General features: G+C 38.4%; 1 protein-coding gene across 41 annotated transcripts in view; it reads left to right on the top strand.

Moving 5' to 3' along the window:
* DTNA (dystrobrevin alpha) overlaps positions 1–22,380 on the top strand; it is a 226,237-nt gene that overhangs the window by 111,276 nt on the left and 92,581 nt on the right. For 39 of the 41 annotated variants that reach the window (XM_064653808.1, XM_064653837.1, XM_064653786.1 and 36 more), the window contains 2 exons: positions 15,796–15,863; positions 21,687–21,767. In XM_064653808.1, the coding sequence (XP_064509878.1) occupies positions 15,797–15,863; positions 21,687–21,767 (148 nt within the window). In that variant the 5' untranslated portion in view covers position 15,796. Of the gene's footprint in view, positions 1–15,795; positions 15,864–21,686; positions 21,768–22,380 lie in introns of those variants that run through there. The other 2 variants (XM_064653912.1, XM_064653906.1) reach the window with 1 other exon arrangement.

Below are 22,380 nucleotides of genomic sequence, written 5' to 3'. Positions count from 1 at the left end.
AATAAAATGTACAGTGTTTGTTCCAGAAAAGAGAAATTTCTCACAATCTTGCTCCAGGAGTCAGGGTAACTCTGGCCAGGAATCCTCAAATGTAAAGCTCACTGTCTGCTCCTCATCGTTCAGGAAAAACTCGGGCCCAGCCTCTGAAGAAATCTAAACCCTTTCTTTTAAAGAACAAACATTTACTTTCCCACACAATTACCCGCCAGGAATACAAGAGAACCATTTATGGGGAGAAAAAAAGATATTTTTCTTTTTTAAAGTCACCCTGTAAAAAGGCTGAAAGATACACACTAAGATTCTTTTCTTTTTAAACCTGTATTTTTTTCCCCATAAATATCAGCATAAATTGATGCATGATATACTGAAGTTGTGTTTGTTGCTGATAGATCCATGACTTCAAGAACAAGTAAAACACCTTTATACTAGGACAAAGATGGTCTAGATGCTGTATTTTGCCTGGAAGGACAGAAAATGTGTGTAGAAATCTTTTTGATGCAGGGATATAGAAGAAAATGTTATTTTGAGTAGCTGTTGCCTGTGGGAAGCTTAAAAAGTTTAATTTTAAAAGATTTTCTACCCCCTACACATTCAGGTGTTACCTGTTTTGCAGTCAGTGTTTGCAATGCTAGGGAAATAAATATTAAAAAACCAACATTTTTATCCTGTTGCAGTAAAATGTGTGCAGATGTGATCTCTGTTTGTTTGGTGTGCATGAGGAGAATGGGAACATCTTTTATTTAGATATTTGACAGAGTACTGTATTTGTTGTTTTTCTAATCCTTTGCCGTGTCAAGGACTGAGCAGTCAGGACAAAGATTATGTGATTGTCATTTTGATCCTAGCAAATACATTATTCAAGTCTGATAAGATGCTGATTTTTTTTTCAAAATGTTTGTACCTACTTTTTCTGTGTAAATTTTGGAGGTGAACAGAAAGTATTCACATATGAAGCACTGGATTTGGTACTCAATATTCTTTCTCTTCAGAGTAGCTCACCTACAACTGTTCCAGTGTGTGAGTTTTTGGCAGTGTTCAAGAATTCAGCTGGTATCATGAACTGTTGCTGACAGATTCAGCAATTTCCAGGGGCTTAAAAATGTTGATTTTCCAACTCTTTCTTTTTTAAGTGCATTAGTTTATAATTTTTATGTGTATGTATTTTTACAGTTTTATACATACATAATCTTACAAAACTCTCAAGCTTTTTAATGGTTTTTAATCTCCCCCTCAAGAGAGTGACACTATTTCAGTCAGTACAATTTCAGAAGATCATTCTGAAATGATCCGATGAAGTTTATCTATTTAGGCCTCAACACTGAGTATTTTTTTTACATAGCTAACATGATTATCAAAGGTGCATATTGGTTTTCTTCCTAATGCGAGTTCTTAGATGAAAATAAAGTTTGAAGAGATCCTGTTACAGTTTTTTTTCACCCTCATTATTTTGACCTTATTAATGCTGCAGGTTATTTATAGCTCCATGACTACTGTGTTAAAACCTTTGCAGGCTGAGTGACTCTATCAGATAAACTGCGTGTTTGAAAGACTTCCAGGGTTGCTGCTATGTGAAGTAGGATCTGCTCCACCCTGGCTTCTCATGGACCCTTTGTGGCCTTTGCTCTGGGAAGCCCTGCTGGTGAGACTGACTACAAATGCTACCTCCAGAAGTGTTACCCTGTGCTGTTCTCGTGCCTTACCCAAATCTCTGTGATGTTGTACATTAGAGAGTGCAACCTTAAATAGCCTGTTGCTGAGGAATGACTGGCACTTGATACAAACAAATCTCCTGGTGCTGAACACTGCCAGTGGAAATCCTTTCAGTGCTTCTCCTCAACTGCAGAATAATGAAGTGTATGCAAGAAATGCTACCAAAAGGCCTTTGTCAAATATTTCAATGCTCCACAGCATATAAGTCTTTTCAGGCAAAGCTGTCTGTGTTCTCTAGCTACTCTACAGATAGGATCGGGTAGCAAAACGCTACATAAAATTAAAAAAAGTAAAATAAAATTTTAAGCAACTGGGGGGAAGAACCATCTCTGACCCTTTCAAGTCTCCTTTCCACTCATTTGTGTAGTAAAACCACACTTCCATAGGCTTGCTTAAAACCAAGCCTGCAGCTAAATATTTACCCAATGGATTTTGTTAAATCTGTTTCAGTGCCTCTGGAAATGAATTCACACCTCTAATTCCTAAGTACCTTTTGCCTCTGGGCATCTGTAGTGAAATGCAGGTATTAGAAGAGCTGAAATGAGTTGAGATAACTGATAACTTATGTCAATAAGCAATGGATTGAGAAGACAGAATGATCTTTTGTCTCTCTGGGGTTTGGAAATGGAAATTTTTGAGCTGAAAAGTGGTTGTTCAGATAATTCTTGGGAAGTATTTTCAGTGCCTGTTGTCAGCCTTCCTGCATCAATTAAGTACCAGTTAATTTAGCCCAGTCCAAAAATGTTGCCCACCAGCACTACTTCTAGTAGAAGGTGAAGAACACCTCAGGAGGCCCTTGTGCCAAAAGGCTTTATTGGCTCCCTTTTCTAATGGAGAACAACACAAGCACTGCTGCTAGTCACCTTGTGCCTTTAATGCACTTCACTGGTGTATGGGGTGCTGTGTTATAGTCATCTTCCTCGCAGGTAAAAGGAAGTTTGGCAATTCTTCTCTTTCGTGTTTCAGCCTTTGGCATCTGTTCAACACAAGGGAGAGATCTGAGCGTAGTGCCCAAAGTCCTGCTGCACAGTTTGCTCCCTTCCTTTTCTCTCTGTTTACACTGGAGGCTAAGGCAAGAAGCAAAGTGGTTAAGCTGTCACTGAGCAGTCTGCTGTTGGACATCGCAACTCCGTGGTCTAACACAGGGGAAGTCTGAGAAGTCAGAAGTCACTAGGTGCAAATGGATGGTTTGGGAGAGAAGGGACAAAACAAAGGTAATAATGAAGGAAGAAAGAATAATGGGGGCATAGGATGTGGCTGCTGAAATAGTCTATTTTGAACACTGTATGTTTAAGAAACTAAATTATGAAATATTTAAGGGGAAAAAAACAAATATACAAGTTAGGAATGGAAGATGAGCCTCTGCTGATAAAACTCTACTACATGCCATTTTATACCCCAAAATACATCTGGAGTCTCCATTTCATTTCACTGAAAATAGCATTGGGCCTGCAATGTACGTTCCAAAGATTTATTGGGATAGTTTTAAAAGCCACAGACTGTATGGCATTCACCATATCTCTTGAGAGATTATCTAAAGCCTCATGCATCTTTCACTTCAGAGTTACCCTGTTGAGATCAAATATATTCTGTGTTTAAATATCATTCCTGTTATTCCTAATTAAATGCCGTGTATCACACCTTATCATTCTCTCCTCAACATGAACAGCAGATATCTGTTTTATTGCCAGCTCATCAGCATTTAACAAAACTCCATAGGTCTGATATTATTCTCTTCCCAGAAATCAGACCCTCCATTCTTAACCCTCTGAGTATTTTCCCATCTCTCCGCCTCTCTCCTTCCACACAGTCAGTGGCTTCCAGACAATGTGGTGCCTAAACCAGAATGTAGTAGTTGAGTGTAGTTGAACCAGAGCCAAACAGAAGGAGAAGGTTTCTTGCTTCATACTCTGATGTGATGCATTTGATAAGGCAGACCAAAAATACACTGCAGCTTTCTTGCCAGAATACTCAGAAGAATATTAGACATGGTCTCAGAATTAAGCAAATGACACCTGAGGCACAAATGTACTTACTCTTGTTTGCAAATATCATTAAGCAGCTTAGCTCAAATCTGCTTATTACTGACTCAAATGACTTCAATTTAGATGCCTCTGGACCAGTTTAAGGATTGTCTCCATTTATCAACAGTGTTCAGTTGGACATGGTTTTGTCCAGGCAGTGGTGTGGCAGTTTTAACTCAGTTCCAGTTTCTGTTGTTCTCTGAAGTTACCTGGTCTGAAAAGCAGACTCTGAAGGCAGTGGTTCGGTGTGCGGCAGGAACATCATACTGGCAAGCTGGCTGCTGGCTCAGCAAAACTGCCTCTGAGGGGGAAGTTGGTCTGTAGCTACCTGATGGTCATAATTGCCCAGGTAAATTGTCACCTGTGACAGCAAACTCAAGTATGTTTCTCATGTCAAAATCCAATCTTGGAGAGGCTACTGGTCTCTGCAAGGATTCTTGTAATACTCTGGGGTTTGCGACCACGAATACCCCGGCCATTCTGTCTAAGGTGCAGCTGCTGGGCTGCTGTGGTACGTGGTTGTGATGTGGTCGGTGCTTCCTACTGGAACTATCTGCTCAGGGTTTTAGCTGCTCAGAACCAACACATTTCACATAAAAATTAACTTGTAACAGTTTGCATTGATATTCTCTGTCCTAGAATGTATTGTGTCTTGCAAGCTGCTGGAGGCCTTAATGTTCCGTGCTTTCTTCTAGGGTGTCTCTTCGCTTTCACACTGACTATCCCTTCCTCTTCTTCTGCCAGCTGTGAGGCTTTCTCATAGTTGATGGCTGTTGATTTTTAGTGACTAGTCTTTGTGAAATAACTCTGTAAGTGTGGTGAATCTTGGAACTGACTGACACCTTCGCAGCTGGGAGTTGCAGATCAGAGTTGCTCCCTGGAGTGGTTTTCGAGTTGGTTCTCCTAGAACTGTTCTGTTGTGTTAGAAGGAAAATGAGATCTTTTCGAAAGAAAGAGGTATTAGTTTGAGGATGTTTAGTCTTTGGTGGATCATGACAGAAGTGTGTACAAATATAAAGTGCTGTGTGACTGTCTTGACTGTTTTGTCACCTCATTTCCTGTTGTTAGTGATACAAAAGTCATTTTTCCACAAAAGTTGATGCATTCTGTGCATCCTAGAGCAATGCTTGTGTAGGAGCATGTCTTCTCTCTTGACTACCTTTAGCTGAGTGTTTCTAAGAAGAGATGTACTTCATTTTACATGAAGAAAAATCTTCTAACAACCATTTGGGGATTTTAAAGCACATCAGGAATCTTTGCAGCAATAGGTGCCAGCCTGCTTAGCTGTGCTGCTTCTGGGCTTTCCCGTGCTTCCCTTGGCTTTCTTCACATTCCCTTCTTGCCAGGGGAAGATTAAATTCAGGACACTGAAATTTCTCCAGACGAAAGTCTGCTTACAAGCATATTTCTAGCAGCTGAGATGTTTATTCTGCGTTGGAGGGAGTTTTATAACCTAAATGTTCTTTTGCAATATAATTAATACTGTTGTATTAAAATGTTCTTCTTCAAGCATATACAACAGTAACTCAAGTTTAGCAGGGTCCAACCAGTGTTAGATTTAATGTGTGTATCTGAGAGGAGAGAAACAGATCCCTGAATAGGATGTAGCAGCCTGTTTCTGCTGTGTCCATTTACAAGCATCACCAGCCATTATCTTTGCATTCAATATTTCAAGCATTAGCTTTCTGTTCTGGCTTAGTATATGAGACGATTTGCTACATAATTGTATTGTATTTCATTTTCTTCTGCATGTTATTGTAATAATGACATTGCCTAATAAAATAATGCCAGATTTTAATTAGGTTAAAAGTAATTTAGAATATTAGGGTTTTTATTTGAGAAAATAAACTAACCGATAGTGCATATCAAGCTGTCCTTGTTTGTTTGTTTGTTTGTTTGTTTGCATTTACTTTCATTTCCTGTCATCCTTTACCTGTTGAAATACAGGTGGTCTTTTCCATTAATTGTTTGAAATTATTACAGCCCTCCACAACCGTAAGTCTCACATAATGATGTTGTAGTGAGGGAATGACTAACTTACTGTTTATTAAATGGATAGTTTTGCAAAAATTTTTGCTCCTTAATAAATAGCTGCACCTTATTAACCACTGAAATAAACTGGCTAGACTAATGTGAAAGGGTATGGTAATACTGTATGAGAGTACTCCAGCAACAGGAGGTGTAAATTTGCTGGGAGGCAAAGACAGAATACATTTGCATCAAAGACAGTTTTGTAAAAGAAAAGCTTATGCTAGGCTTCTGTGGTTGGATACTTTAGGAATAACCAGTAAAGTATAAACTGGCATGAAGTGTAGTTCTCTAAGTGATTTACTTTCATAAGAGTGTCCTGAATAGCATCTCAATATACATCCAGATAATGAAGAGAAGGATGAAAAGGGGAAAGATTATTCTGTTTCTTAACACTCTTCTCTTTAATTCTTTAGTTCCTTTTGCTTTCGAAATCGCCTCAGTACTCTGTAAACTTCCACATCACGTGCAGAGGAGGTATGTTCTCTGTTATGTGACTAAAGCTTATCTTGTATTGGGAGATATTCTGACTCCTCCTTGAAGTGCTATTTCCAAGTACATTCCCTTTATATACACTGTTTGTAAGCTGTCCTTTTTTTTTTTAGACATTTATTAAGGACTAATAAGAAAACCTTTGAGCCTGGTTTAGCAGTCCATTCCTCTTCAGCTAAGTATTCGGTCAGCACAACTGAATTCAAGCATGTGCTTTGAGTTCAGTGTGTGTGTAAAGGCTTTGCAGGATAAGGACAGATTAAAGAAAGCTTTTGTTGAACTGGAGCCCATCTGACTTTGCCTTTCCTGTGCATTCACCATTAGAACTCAGAAATTATTGTATTGACCTGTAATTTCTTGTCACTTAATTTCTTACAAATTTAGACACGTCATTGCTGTTTTCTTTGCTGTTTCTTCTATTATCACATGGTACTGCTAGCCTACCTGTTCTGTTTCTGTTGCATATAAGGTCTGTACTGCTTGTGTGGTTATTCATGGGCATGCAGGCAGGCAGTTATGGAACAAAAATGTACAGAAACTGATTTTAATCATTCTGACTTTGGAAGAGTTAGTATCTTAACTGAATATCTTGAGGACTGGATTATTATATCTAGGGCTGCTTAGTGAAATCATGCATGTAGAACTTCTTTTTACACCACAAAATTAGAGACATGGACGTGTGTCCTTTAATGAGATCTGGTGCTTGAAAACAGAATTAAAAGGAAGAAGTTGACATCTGCTTTAAAAGAATCTTCAGCTAAATGCAATTACCAGAGTGATCAAGTTGTATCACTTACCCAAGTCATCAGACCACTCATGGAAGGGATATGGCTAGGTAAAAAAGAGAAAATCTCACATTTCTTTATTCCCTGACAACACCTAATTGCTAAAAATGCCTTCTTCAGATATTAATTAGATTGACCTTTTAGGCTGCTCCTATTTCCATTAAGGATCTGATTTCTCTCTGCATGAGATTCATACAGACTCAATAATCAAAGCTTTCTTTGTCTCAGAAGATATATACTTAACCCAAATATGTTCCTAAATGTGTTAATTCCCATCCTAGTGCCATTCTTCTGTCCTAGTGCCTGCTCTCACTGAACTTCCAGACGAATTAACAGCTACCACTATGAAAGAGTACACGTAAACAATTTCATCAGTGTCTCATCTTTCATTAGTAATTCATTTTCCACCTTTCCTCCAATTAGATCTGGAGAGACTTGAATTTCCATGGAATAGTTTTTAAAGATTCTTTTTTTAAGCTGTGTTTAACTATAGTTAATACTTTTTTTTCCCTATAAATCTGTTATAATATTTCAGAAAATTGAAAAGTGAAAAAAATCCAAAGGGGTCTATTTCAGACATAAGGATGAAAAAGCTTAAATTTTTCTCGACTGTCAGTTGAATAATGGAAAACTCTTTATGTCTGATAAGTTTTTTTTCAACTTCTCTGAATCAATGGCTCTTCCATTAATTGTTTGGGTGCCAAAACTTTTCATCAGGAAAAATGACAAAAGCCAACCACCTCTCTATTAACTAATTTGTTTGCTTACTCATAGTACTCAGTTTTAGTGAGATTTTCACAATACATGCAAAGGATCTCAATAATTTCAATTGCCTGTGAATGTCTCTTCTCCCACAGCTACCATTTGATTTATTTAGTTGTTTTTATAATTCTAAGGAGATGAAAGTACCTACTGTCCTAGGTTACAGCAAATAATCATCAAATCCATATTTACAAAAACTGACAACTTGTATTATTAAAATTGGCAGAAGCCAGGAAATGATTCCTAACACAATTGTATCACTGACAGCTTACTCAAATAAATTTGGGTTTAATTACAGCAGCACAAGGAGAACTGAAAGATCCCTTTGACTAAGTAGGATTTTAATTATATTTGAAATCCTGCAACCTCCTTTGTGCCTCTACAATGGCAAATAAAAAGATCAGAGAGAGGACCAGACTACCAAAGTATCAGAGTATCAATTAAATGCTTCGTGTGAGAAAGTCCTTATAACTTTTTATCCCTTGCATTTCATTACAGTTTTCCATATGAATTATGCCTTGCCTAAACTACTGAAAGAAGTAGAATTGCAAATTTGAGTGTTCAAAGGTCATTAGTTCTTTATTTATTAGATTATTAGATCTTGGGTTTTAGGAAAATAATTTTCACTAAACTTATTTTGGAGGAAAAACTGCCATGTGGGTGAAATCCAGCTCCAAAATGAGGGCATGGCAAAAATCCATTAAAGTATTAAGACATCAGACAAGCAGATTTTGTGTTGTATATCATCAACTTCTGCATGTGAGTTTTGGGGGTTTCTTTTTTTTCTGGAATGTGTTTTGAGTGTAACAAAAAAGAAATTACTATTAGTGGAGGTTATGTCTAACTACCCCTCAACTGCATTAAGGCTCTGAAATGTCATGCAGGAGTGTAAAGGAAGTCAGTATCTACTGTATTTGTTTTAAAATATTTAATAAAACTTAGACAAAATATAATTTTATTATAGCATTTGATTCAAACTTTGAAAAGCTATATTTAAATCTGTACCAGTTAACTGGAAAAAAGTTTTTTGGGGGTGACCAAAATTATTTGATTGGATAATTTTATACTCTCAAAGGATGAAAAATTAGTTTTCTTTCCATGTTTCATCCAGTAGAGTACTTTCTTGTAGTGTCAGAAAGGCTGACTCAAAAAGAGCATGACCAGAAAAATTTATCTAAAAAATGCCTGTAAGACAGCTTTTTAAAGTTTCACATATATATTTTAAGTCTTGAGTACTCGTTTTCTTAAATGTTTTTATGTCTGGAATAGTACAATTCTCTAAGAGAAGTTCTTCATGTTGCAGAGAAAAGTGGAAAATTATACTGTACAAGTACCCATGAAAAGCAGAAAAATAAGGATTTTGGTATATATTTTGGCCTAGTTAGTAACATTTGGAATTCCTAAACTTGATAATGCCTAGTGCACATGGAAAAGGACTGATAGTTCCTTTGTCCTAGCATCCTCTGGTAGAATGCTGATTCTATATGGTATTAAATATGAAATTAGTCTCTTTTGACTCTCATGTTTTCTGTCCCCAAATTAGTATTTGGGTTTTTGCGTTTTTTTTAGTAATGAATCTCTTCACACTTGTTTTTTAGACCTCACAGATAAGATTTGCATAGCATTCAAACTTCCTTGAAGAACTGTGCATTATGAAAATGAGTTGCAGTGAGTGCCTTATTAGGCATTTTTGACAGTTTCCCATTAAGGATATGAAGCTCCCAAAAGGGGAGCTGATGAAAAATACGTTGGAAAATTCCTTTTTAAAAACAAAAGAGAAATTTCACTAAAGGAGTAAATCAAGAGAGATATTTTTTCCCTAATACTAAATTTGTGAAATATGACAAAAATTAGAAGAGACTGACTTGCTGGAAATGTTGGAGATGAACTTAGCAACAGCTTTTGTTTTCCTTCTCCATTGTAAAAAGCTTATCTAGATAAAACACAAGCACGAACTGTTAGTGCAATGCAATTATACCTAGCCTCAGGAAAGAGCATTGACCAATTTTATTACAGTGCCAAAGATTAGTCCTGAAATGTACAGCTGAGAGAGACCTATTAGGGATCTGCTTCATTAAAACATGTGGAACAAGACATTCATAAGGCACCAATAAATCCATTAAGGGGAAGAGGGCTCTGAAATGGCCCTTCATGATTCTCATTATTAACTACAAGGATTGCTGAGGTTGATGGCTTCACAAATATGGTTTTATCTAGCACTCACTGTCCCTTTTAACTCTCTGTTCTCCAGTCCAAATTCACTTTGAAATAAGCAGGCATAGCTCTTCTAGTTAACTGAGCAGTATCTACCTAAGAGGGCTGAATTTGGAGAAAATGGGAGAAGAGAAAAAAAAAATCTATAGAAAATCTCTCTCATATTTTTATGATTTCTGCATGAACAGCGCTCCAATCCTAGCTGCTGACTACAGCTTTTAAGTTCCTCATAAAGTCACTGTAAGCTAGACCCTAGCGCGCTCTTCCATTTTCATAAATCTAAATTTCTGATGCTGGTAAATCCTAAAAAAAAATAGCAATTTGTTATGTATGGAGGGCATTTTGATTAAACTGTCCCAAGCAATGGCAGACAACAAGCCTGTGCTGCTGAAAAATGGTACTGTTGTCTGCTCAAAGTTGGCTTTAAATATTGACCATAGCTGCATAGAAAATAGCATCAGATTTGTCAACTGCATAAAAAATAGCCACTGAGAAACCAGTACATTTCTCTACATCATAATGTTTCTAATCCCCAAGAATACCAAAGTGAATATCTAACATTTGACATTTCATGGAAGAAAAAAAAAATAGCTGTCTATATCAGGAGATCAAGACTTCCTCACTAGGGAACTGCAGATTGCTCAGATAAAGAATGCTTGATCCTGGTTGATACTTTCTAACGAATGGTGATATCTCAAGATACTCACTGTTGGGTTTACCAGTCTTGTCGTGCAAAACCTCTGTCTAGAAGTTGCGTCCCAAAACGCTGCAAGAGCTTCAGAGCCCCAGTGAGCTCAACTGGACAAGACTGGGGCAGAGACAAGTGTTCCTCTTTTTCCTCTGGGAGTGTTTCAATGGAATGAACAACTTTTATCCAGCCTGAAAGACTGTCAGAAGTGTCACTGGCCAGGATTCGGAGCCTCTTTTGTCGAATGCGCAGCTACGTCACAACCATCAGATGGGACTGGATAAATTTTTCATGCCAGAATTAATCAATTTCAGTGGGCAGTTTTCCTCACCGGCATGCATGCTGCCTCCCTGGGGCACCTCATCTGTCACAGACAAACGGGATAGGGATTTGTGGAAGTGTTAATGGAGTGGCTTTTCTCAGACTCATCAAACTGTGTGTGCGCATGTTAGGTCGGGAATTTTTGACAGTCTCCTGGGAAGTGTATGGAACTTTCCAGAGGGCAGCACCTTCTGCAGGTATACAGGCAATTGCTTCTTTTGGTGGTGTCATCCCAGATGGTAACTAAGTTTAATCCTGGCTGGTTACTAAGTCCTACACAACTGCTTGCTTATTTCACCCCTGGTGGCAGGGAAAATCAGAAAAAATAAAGTGAAACTCGTGGATTGAGATAAGAACAGATTAATAATTGAAACAAAGCAAACTATAATAATAGTAGTAGTGATAATAATAATAATAATAATAATAATGAGAGAGAGAGAGGAATACAGCAGGAGATAAATAAGTGATGCCCAATGCAATTGCTCACCACCTGCTGACCAATGCCCATTCTATCCCCAAGAAGCAATCGGCACCTTCTGGCCAATTCCTTTCAGTTTATATACTGGGCATGATGCTCTATAGTATGAGACATCCCTTTGGCCAGTTTGGGTCAGCTGTCCTGACCATGCTACCTTCCAGCCATTTGTGCACCTGCTCACTGGCAGAGCATGGGAAACTGAAAAGTCCTTGGCTGCTTAGCATCAACTAAATCACCAGTGTGTTAAGAATATGATTCTCATACTAAATCCAAAACACAGCACTGTACCAGCTACTAAGAAGAAAATTAACTCTATCCCAGCTGAAACCCGGACAGATTGTTATTTTGGAGCTAGTGATTTAATTGTAGCCGGCATTCCTTTTATTTTGCACAGAGATAGCTCAAGAAATGGCAGTATACTGAAAATATACCATTTGTGAGAAGAATGACATAAAACAGGGTTTAAATAAAATAGATTATTTACCGTATAAATACTAAAACAAGAAAAATATTTATGTGCGAGAGAGATTATTAACAGTACTCATAATTCAAGCAGCACAACAGCAAAGGAAAGAAAAATGAGGCCTCTAGTTCTCATCTTATGTATATTATATGATATTTCCTCCCAGATTTTATAAACCAAAAATGTATATTAAAAAATAGACCAACTATGCTTCTGATACATGATAAGCATGAAGATGAAATTGCAGTCAAAATAGTTCCAATCAAACTACATGCTTCCTTTATTCTTTTCTCTCTAGCACTGCTAATGTCATAAGTTTTCAGCTTGAAACATGGGTAAAAATGAAACACAGTATCTTTTTCAGATGCTGGAAACCTTACGCTTGGAACGATTTCTGCTCTGGAATGTCTGTAATATATTGAAGCCTTAATACCATACTAATTGGTACCTTACTAATTAGCTCGTGACAAGAATTTTAATTAGATGCACAGTAGGTGTTCTCCTTACCTGCAATGGAGGAGCTATTTCCTGGGGAGAAAAATGAAGGGAAAAAGATAGTGGAAGGGATCCATAGAAGACAAATATAATCTATTCCCTACTATGAGAAAAGTATACATTAATTATTATTTTTCAAAATTATGTCTCTGGAAATTTATTCTGTTTTTTAAAGTTTGCTTTCTGATTTGCTCTTTTCCCCTGTAGAACAAGTTGTACTTTTTTTCTGTGACTTGATGTGCTATGAGCAAAATAAAAAATATTGGAGCATGATTGTAGTCAATTATGCTCAGGGCCAGCCCCAGGGACTGAGCTGAACTCATCCCAGGCTCAAAGCATGAGTCTGTAATCTGAGTTACAGAGCAGAGCTATGTACCTGTGAGCTGGATCACAGGGAACAAGGCTGGAAAGGGAGATGCCCAGCGCCATGACCAACAGCATTAGCTGAGCCTGGGCTGTAGCACATTGTAAAGTTTAAAATGCATGTGAAAAACTTGGAAGACACGGTCAAGTGAATTCTTGTCAATGGCGACTCGAAAGTAACAATGCTGATGAGCTTTTGTCTGTTATTTTTCTTCTATCTGGAAAAGGTGTGAAGGAGGAATAGAAGGTATCTGTCTGAAAATACTGCCACCCCTAATGTTCTGGTTAGCTTAATGGCATTTACCTTGTTGCAGAAGATTTTAGTATTGTCATTTGGGATGAAGGCTACTTGAAAATCTGCAAAAATATCTAGTGCCAGAACAGTCTTAAAAATATAAATACAAAGTTTCTTCTCTCTCCAAGGAAGCCTGAGTTGTGTGTTTATAAATATAAAGTTATTTGTCAGACCTCGTAATCCTCATAAGCCCCAGCACTGAAAAGGGTGATTCAATTTCAGAAGATAAGGGGACATTCTGAAAAATGATGATCAGGTCCAGGGAACATTTTTATAAAGGGAGATAAAAACAGTGAAAGTAAAGGGAAGATGAAGTGCAAAAAAGAGAAAACCAGTTAAAGATTTTTTCACCCCACTGAAAGGACACTTTAGGAATGGACTCTCTGAAGGAAGTGGAGAACTTGCTGTACAATTTGCATGATTTGAAAAGTACCTTTTTTACTTAATTTTGACTGGGAAAATTCTTCTGCATGGTGAGTAAGCCACATTCCAGTGGATGCTCTGTAGATATCTAAAACCAATAGCTAAGGAATATTTTTCTCCAAATGGCAGTATGAGGGAAGTGAGAATAAAGTTGCTTTTGATAAAGTTTTCAATTAAGTTCATGGCAGTCGCTGTGAGACAGTGATTGTTTTATGAATGATGGAGAACAATGGTGAAATGAAAACAGCAAATTATTAAATGGAGAAAAATCTGTAAGATTTAAGTGTAAATTGTATCAAGAAACTGAAAGAAGAGGATGTAATCCCTGTATCAAAATGAAATTAACCCAATCTCAGTCAAATAATATGAGTAGTATGCAGTCTGAAAACAAGCTGCACATTGTAGAATAATTCTGAATGTAGGACATGTCAGAGAAAATTATGATGGCCTATGACCAACTCTACAAAAAATCAGTGTTAATCTAAAATTGTATTTTAGTTGAGTATTCACTCAACTGCCCTGCCTGGTAAAAGATACAATCTTTTCGAAGAGCTTTATTAACTCACCTTTCCTACGAGATCTGGTTGTTTGCCATGGCAAATTTGACACCTAGTATTAGTGAAATTACATTATTTTTAATTTTTTATGGGCAGAGATTTAAGGCTGATTCATGTAAAAAATATATTACTTTTTGCTGTCTAATTAGGATGCTGGTTGGGTCTGGCATATCTTGATGTTTATTTTGTTTAGCAGGTAGGTGTGAGTCTTCCCTGACACCTCCAAGCTAGCAAGACACCAGCTACCTCCAGATCAGAGGCTGTGTGACCACTTCTGTAAAGCACTATGCTGAGAGCTGTTGTCTCTGCAGAAAGGCAGGATATGTTAGTTCAGAGTTAATGCCATGCTACACACATCCATATCACTCCTGGCCGAATGAGAGCATAAGGGTGAACTTGAATATCCCTGCAAAGAGGCTGCAGCCATACCCTTTGTCCCCTTCCTAGTGGGACTGCTGCTCACATCACAAAATGTCCACCAAAGATAGCACTTTAGCAGAGTCTTTATCAGTACTCTGAGAATTGAATAGGCTATTTGGAAAAAGTAATTATAATGTCCCACCACTTCATTTGATCAGTGCATTTTGAAAGGGGAAAAAAAACTGCACACAGCAAAACACCTCTTATGTGATTTCCTTTCTTTCTTTGAGAAATAAAAGGAAGCTAGTTTTCTATCTTTTGTTCTTTGGTGATGGTGCACTTAAGCATCCAGTACTTTTATCCTTCCTGTTGAATGCATATGGGGGTTTGCTATGGGATGTGGTGCAATATTTTTGATTGCAGGCTTCTACAGAGCATATCCTTTATAATTCAGGTAGTTTGATGTTATTTTACACAGTCTGGTTGATATGAGGATGTAGATTAACATGTGGGTCAGAAGCCCTAACCAGACTTGGCGGGGAGGAAGGGATATTGGTTCGCCAGAGTGATTACCCATAGGAAGTGGTGATGCTGACACTAGTGCTGCTATAGATGTTTATCTTTACTCTGAAGGCTTTAGTCTTTTATGGTTTGAATGCTGGCTGTGAAGAAAGCTGTCTTGTTTCTCTATGCTCCATCCAGCAGTAGTGCTCTTCAAAATATTCAGAACATTTTTATATCTGAAAACTGAAGGAAAATATATTCTTACTTCTGAGCCTTTTGCTGAAAGTCATTTAATTGGCGATATGTGTCTTGAATTTGAATGAATATTTGGAGCATGTTTGCTTGAGTAAATAGAGGGTATTTTGTTGTGGAGTAGAGATTTAGTTGCTGTTGTTTGGGAATTTTTGTCTCCTCCACTCAGAATTGGCTAGAAAGTCGTTTTCTAGACTATAAAATATCCAAATATTTTATGATTTTTTTCTCTCTTACATAATTTAAACTGAAGATTCCTTATTTAAGAAAACATAAAATGAATTTCAGAGCTTGTATTATGTAAGCTAGTTAGTTACATCAAGCAGAAAAACTGAACACTGCCTTTGGGAGAGAGGGGCGGGGGGAGAACAAATGCTGGAAAGCAGAGTCTAGGGAATGGAGGACAATTTGGGGACCAGGTTCTTCGCAAACCACGCCACAGGGAGGCTGGCAAAAGGCATTGGGTACACATGGAGCACCAGTCAACCTCAAAGGTTCTTCAGGATCAATTTTGGATGCTTATGTACGTATGTTCAGTCTGGGAATAATACTTAATGTTTTCATATGATTTTGTCTTCCAGAATGATTGAAGATTGTGGGAAAAGAGGAAATACCATGGCAGAAAGAAGGCAGCTGTTTGCAGAAATGCGTAAGTACTTCCTAGAAATGTTTTGCTGTGATAGACCAAGCCAGTTGCTATGCAGTGTCACTAAAATTTATGCAGGCTTTCCACCTCAAATCTCCATTGCACAAATGATTTAATATTGTGAGACCAAAACTGCATGAAAATGGGCTAATTTGGCCAAACAGGAAAAAGGGATTTTCTACATCAGATTTTTTGATGGTATTATTTTAGTCAGTAGCTTCTTGAGACGAAGATGCTGCAATACACAGGTAGCAATGAAGAGGGATAAAGGTCTCCAAAAGACTACATCTTTTATTTGGGCTATCTGTAGTGGGTTGATCCTTGCCAGCTGCTTAGGACCCACATGAACAGTTGCTCAATCCCCAGCCATCCCCCAGTGGGATGGGAAAAAATATAGGGAGAGCAAAAGCAATCAAACTCGTGGCTTGGGATAAAGATAGTTGAATGACAGGGAAGGAAAAAATTACAAAAAACCTCAAGAACAAGTGATGCAAAGGTGGTCATTCACCACCTCCCAAAAGCACACTGATCCCCAGCTAGTCTTCAAGCAGTGTCTGCCTTGGAAGACAAAACTCCCCACCCCATCTTTCCCTACCCAGTTTTATGGTTGAGCATGACATTATATGACTGTACTTTTGACCAGGTGAGGCCATCTGTCCTTGCTATGTCCCCTCCAACTTCTTGCCCATCCCCAGACAACTCTGGGAGGGGACAAAATAGGAGAAAAAAAAGGTGTGGGTGCTGTGCAAGCACTATTCAGCAGTAGCTAAAACAGCAATGTGTTATGAACTCTTTTTTAGCCACAAATCTAAAACACAGCACCATGCAGACTGCTATAAGGAAAGTTAACTGCATCCCAGCCAGACACAGTACAGGGACTCATGGATTTCATACCCCACTTCAGCATATTATTTATAGTTTCTAGTGAAGCTCCGTGCTCCCTTTAGAATAGTGTGTGAGAGATGTACCAACAATACTCCTGCACTTCTCCTGACAGCCATCTCTTATTTCTCTTATAACCAATGCACCATTTCTCAAGGAAATTATATTACACATGAAGTTTGAGACTGTCACCCTGTTACTAGATCTAATGGAGTTTTGTCTGTAATTACTAAGCTTCCTATTGTTTATCCCCTGCAATGTAGAAACAGTGACATGACATCTCCCTCATCTTTGGTGGGAGACTGCAGATGAGCATTGCTGGGACTTGAGTTATTGTGCATACAGAAAGGCCAGGTCTGTGCTGGTGAATTGGATGTGCTCGGGACTGTTCTCCCGGAGTGAGCCCTACGTCTGAGCTCCTGAGCTCTCCAAATGAAAGACTTCTCATTCAGATGGCCTACTGAGAGAACTGTCTTGTCCCATTCCACTGTGTCCACTAGCTCTGTTGTGCCCTTTAATTATTTTAGTATCCTACAGGGCTTACTGTTGTAACTCAAATGACTATTTCTCACTGATCTCTCTGGTGAGTAGTGACAGGACCTGAGGGAATGGAATTAAGCTGTGTCAGGGGAGGTCTAGCTTGGATATTAGCAAAAGTTTCTTTATCCAGAGCATGGTTGGGCATTGGAACAAGCTCCCTAGGAAAGTGGTCACAGCACCAAGAGTTCAAGAAGCATTTGGACAATACTCTCAAGCATATGGTGTGATTTTTTTGATTTTTGCAGGGCCAGGTGTTGGACTCAATGATTCTCGTGTATCCCTTCCAACTCAGAATATTCTATGATTCACTTGTCTCTTGTGTACGACTTGGACCAGTGGAGGAAAGGGGTGTTCTTTGGCCAGAATAAAAAATGGATTTGTCCATTATGAGAACAAACGATAATTTTAATTAGAATTATAGAGGGGACCTGAGCTTTTATCAGCTAAAGTCAATGGCACAACTGCCATTAACTTCAATTACTTTGAAATATTCCTAAAATGCTTAAGACACTACTGTAAGGATTTATGGTTTGTTCCCACAGTTTTGAAGGCTGTTTTAATGTTGAGTTGTTTTGGAGGAGTTAAGGAGATGTTGCGAAATTCAGCGGTGGGAGGCAGAGGAAGGACTGTTTTCCCGTACTGTACATGAGTAGTTATAGTCTACTATTTTTTCTTACACGTTTTAGTATTTTGACATATTTACTTGAGTCTGGGTTATCTCACGTGTGCTTCCCTTTTCTGTTTGCCTGCCTCCGTTCCTCCACTGTTCCAACTAGGTTAAAAGAGGGGAAAATATTAAGTCTTTGTGAAAAACTAAATGTATTTTAGGCAAAGAAATAAATGTCCATATTCATGAAACTCTGAACTTTGCATTTTGAGAGTCCCTTGAATTTCTCTATATGTAAAGGTTGTGCTTCACTGAAAGAGAAGTTCACCCTGAGGTTGCATTCAGGTGCCCTCATCTGTGTGCAAGCCCACACTTTAACAAGTTTAACAAAAATCATGTGCTCCAAACGTCCTACGTACTGCGGGCCATGTGAAGTTTCTTAACGTTATGACAGACATAAGCATATGGTAAAAAGTTAAAACTCACAAGCTGCCAATATCAGAGGAAGAAAATTCATAATATAAAGATCTTTTCCAGTGTTTTAGGTTCTTGCAGTTGCATCTGCAAGCCTGTGATTAAAACCCCGCTATGCTTTTAGAAAGTGGGTCATGTTCCAGACTACACAAGACAGGGGGAAAAAAATTTAAAAAGAAAAAAAAATTCAACTTTTCCTGCCTTTTTAAGTGAGAAATTTGTCCTTAACAAGGAACAGAAGGATTTGACTCTGACTTTCTGACTTTAAATTCGGGCCACTGCGATTTTCCCTGTATTTTGAGAGATTGAGTTCAACTTTTTTGTTTACTTTCATTCAGAAGAGGCACATTTCTAGTTCCGAATTACAAACCTTTGTGAATTAGTATCATAATCATCATCTTCTTCTGTAGAGTCCGGTGGTTAAAGCTTGAATTGTGTCTTACAACTCAAAATGCCCTATTGGGACGTCAGATTGCTAGGTCTTAGTCTTACCTTAGTCTTGCCTGACATGCTCTGGTATATCCAGACTGATGAAGAGTTCAGGATGTACATCACTGTTGTGCTGCCGTCACATATTATCCAGCAAGAAAACAACAGCCAAAGCTTGCAGTGTTTCCCTTTGTTATTTTTGCAAACTGCAAATAGTGTTACATGACATGATCATATTCAAAGAATGCAGAGTGAAGCAATGCCTGCAGGCAGAAGGAAGGAAAGGCCACTGACAATACTGCAAGGAAGTGACAAATTCAGTGTCTTGTTTGCCATGCTCAGTCCCACATATCTTTCCACTTGTTTTTCAGGACTCTCCATGTAAGTGATGTCACTTTTCTACAGAAGTTATTTAACAAATAGGTCTCTGACTGTGGCAAAATGTGAATCATGTTAAATTAAATTGCTAGTTCCAGGGATTTATCAGCAACACAAATCCACAAATAGTATCAAAATGATACCATCCACCGTGTGTGCAAATATTAAAAAAAAAAGCTACATTATTGTCTACAAATTAATTTATTTAGGATTAATATTGCAACTCAAAAATTCAATGAGCTAGAGTCTCACTTTGCTTTGACTCTTTAAATCTTTTTAAAAGGCTGAAGGAGCCTTTTATAAAGGAGCTTTGGAAACTTTCTAGTAACTTTCACTAAAGTTAAGAGGGAAAAAGTTATGTGCATTTTAATCATCTGTCCTATTAAAAAGGAAAGTCTTAGTGTTGTAAGCACTATCTTCCCCTTTACCAGTAAAGAAATTTTCCAAAAGCTGTCAGTGAGATATTAATGGAGAAGAGAAAACCCTGTATAATTTTAACAATAAAGCACAAAAATAGTTCCCTGACCTGATGGTAAGTAGTTAAGGGTAATTTCTCCCAGGAGCAGTTGTTGTAAGACAGCTAACTGGCAAAAGGGAGCAGCTGGGAGCCCTGGGAAGATGGTGTGGGAGAATCTGGTCAGGAAAACAGTAGAATCTGGGTAGAGGGGAGAGTATCATTCTCATTTTCATCTTGTAGGTCAGAGCACATGTGAAAAATTTGAGTCCAAAGGATGACAGGTTGTTTAAGAAGGTGTGGGTGAAAAAGGCAGAATGGAAGCTTTGGACAAGGCTTGTCAGGGAAGCCCTTCCCCTGAGTCACAAGGTGCAGAAAGGACCCCCTCACTTTCTAATCTCCTTCTCAGGGAAGCATCTGGGTACAGCTGGATCCAATCCTAGTCCCAGATTTAGGCAGTGGTTTATGTCTAAAGGATTATATAGGTGTAATTGAACCTTTATATGACTTTGTCCTGCAGGATTAAGGATGGCAAAACAAATAAATTTATGTGAATAAAATAAATACTTATTTAAATTGATTACAATGATAATAATTAGACTAAACTACTTTAATCAACATTATTTACCCATAGTTATAACTATTAATGTAGTGTACTGTTAAATAAATAATTTCAAAGCTGGCTTAATAGTTAGTAAGTAGAGATTGTTACTCACCCATACCAACAACCGTGGGCAAATCCCTTTCACTTGGCCTCGAGGAGTAACCTTGAGGCATCCCTTCTCAAAGGAGGAATCTACACACACACTTCCAGAAGGAATATGTTAGAAGTCCCTGCCATTAAAAAGTAAGACTGAGCTTTTGTAGTACAAAGTGATTGACGGTCAATCAAATGTTTCTAGGCTACCTGTGCCGGCTCAGCAGCCTTTAGCTCAGCAACTTAAGATAAGTTATCAGTTCTATGACTTGTTGCTTCCTTTATTGGGAACTTTTTTTGCCACATCCTCACCAGTGTCTGTTTCTGTCGGGAGACCCTGTTTTTCACATCCTCAGAATGTTTAATTTTGGGATTGTGGAGTCAGGCTGGTCTCAGCATTCTTCAACAACCAAAACCAGCGTGATCCTCCTTCTCCATCCATCACTGATAACTTTTGTAAATAGGGGAAAGTTCAAGCTGTTTTACCCCCACTTAGACAGAGCATCCTGCTACAGATGCCAACATGGGCACGTGTACAACAGTGCAACTGAGTCGAATCATGTCAAGAAGAATCTTAAAGAGAGCATTTAGGAAGCTTGTGTAAAAGCCGGAGCATATTTCACTCCACTTCTTTTACATCCTGACTGTACCTTGTTTGGATATGTTTGATGGACACTGTGCCAGGTTCTGCCCCCATCCTGGTCCCTCTGTGTGGTGGTTGTATGTGAGGTAGCTACCAACTAGTTTGTACCCATCTCCAGGACAGATGCTTTTGGAAATTTTACCAGATCTTAAAGTTGCAGCAGGCAAGGCCAAACTATGTCTGAAGCAGAGAGCTTGAGTTCTCCCTTGCAGAGAATAAACCTCTGGAAAATGGAGAAAGTCCTTGCACCCTTTGCATTATTTTTGCCCCCTTCTGCAGATTGCCATAAGCCTTTATGTTACGGCATGGTATTTTTTCTGATTTGGTTTGCTGGCAATACCTTGTTCTGATCTGGCATGTCAGCTAAAAATACTTGTTTTGAGCTTTTCTGTTAAATATTAAAATTAGACTGAGGTTTTGCCTGTTGGAGCCTGGCCAGTGTGTCTTTTAGCCTGCAGCTTGGCCAGATTGTTCTTCAAAGTGACAGACACAGTGGGCTGACTATTCCTTGCCTTCCTTTATAAAAGTCTTTTAACACTGTAGCTCTTGACATTCCCCTTCTCATTCCTCACTCCTCTCTACTCTGTCTGTGAAGGAGAGAGCCTTGAAAATTGTTAAAGAGAGTCAGCTCATGTGTCCTCTTTGTTCTCTGGCTTCCCTGCTAGCAAAGATACGCACAGGTCATATTCCATACAAATGTCACCGTTATTCTCTTCCACTAGGGGCTCAGGATCTGGATCGCATTCGTTTGTCCACCTACCGAACAGCATGCAAGCTTAGATTTGTTCAGAAGAAATGCAACTGTAAGTATGTCAGCACTTCTTTGACCTACCGTTGTTGTAAGCTTTCCCCTGCACTCCCTAGTCTGTCCTTCACATCACTGACAAATAGGGACTGTTTGATCTGGCGTTGCAAAGGATCTAATCAGAGTGCCTGGGCAAATTTTAAATACTAACCTCTTTATATAAGGAACTTGGCCTTAAACATGCCAGTGATTCAGTCATAGAATGGTGGGTCAGGATGCAGGACATAGCTTTAATTAGTAAGTATGTTAACTACATTCTCCAATTTTCTTGTAAAATTGAATATTCTTGCAAGATCCTGCAAATTAAATGTTTTTATAGCAGCTCCATGAGACGAAGTGGTCGTTCCAGTCCTCGTGTATTTGGGGTGCAGCAAAGTGCGTGCAGTGTCAGTCAGACTTTTTTTTCCACAAGGCCAGCTAGATGCTGCTTTTCTGAGAGGGTGAACCTGCTTGTAATCTGTGTGTTTGCCTTCCTCCTTCTAGGTTTTATCGTTGAGAAATTTCCCACTTGATTAGTGACTTTTTTAACTTTTCTTCTGAGATTCAGTCTTTCTTCCTTTACAGCTGCAGTTTCTATTAGCACAGTCATGTATTGTAAACTTTAAAGAGGA

This window comes from Pseudopipra pipra, chromosome 1 (genome assembly GCF_036250125.1).
Source record: "Pseudopipra pipra isolate bDixPip1 chromosome 1, bDixPip1.hap1, whole genome shotgun sequence".
NCBI lineage: Eukaryota > Metazoa > Chordata > Aves > Passeriformes > Pipridae > Pseudopipra > Pseudopipra pipra.
The sequence above is the reverse complement of the archived record's forward strand: the minus strand, read 5'-3'. Positions and strand labels throughout refer to the sequence as shown.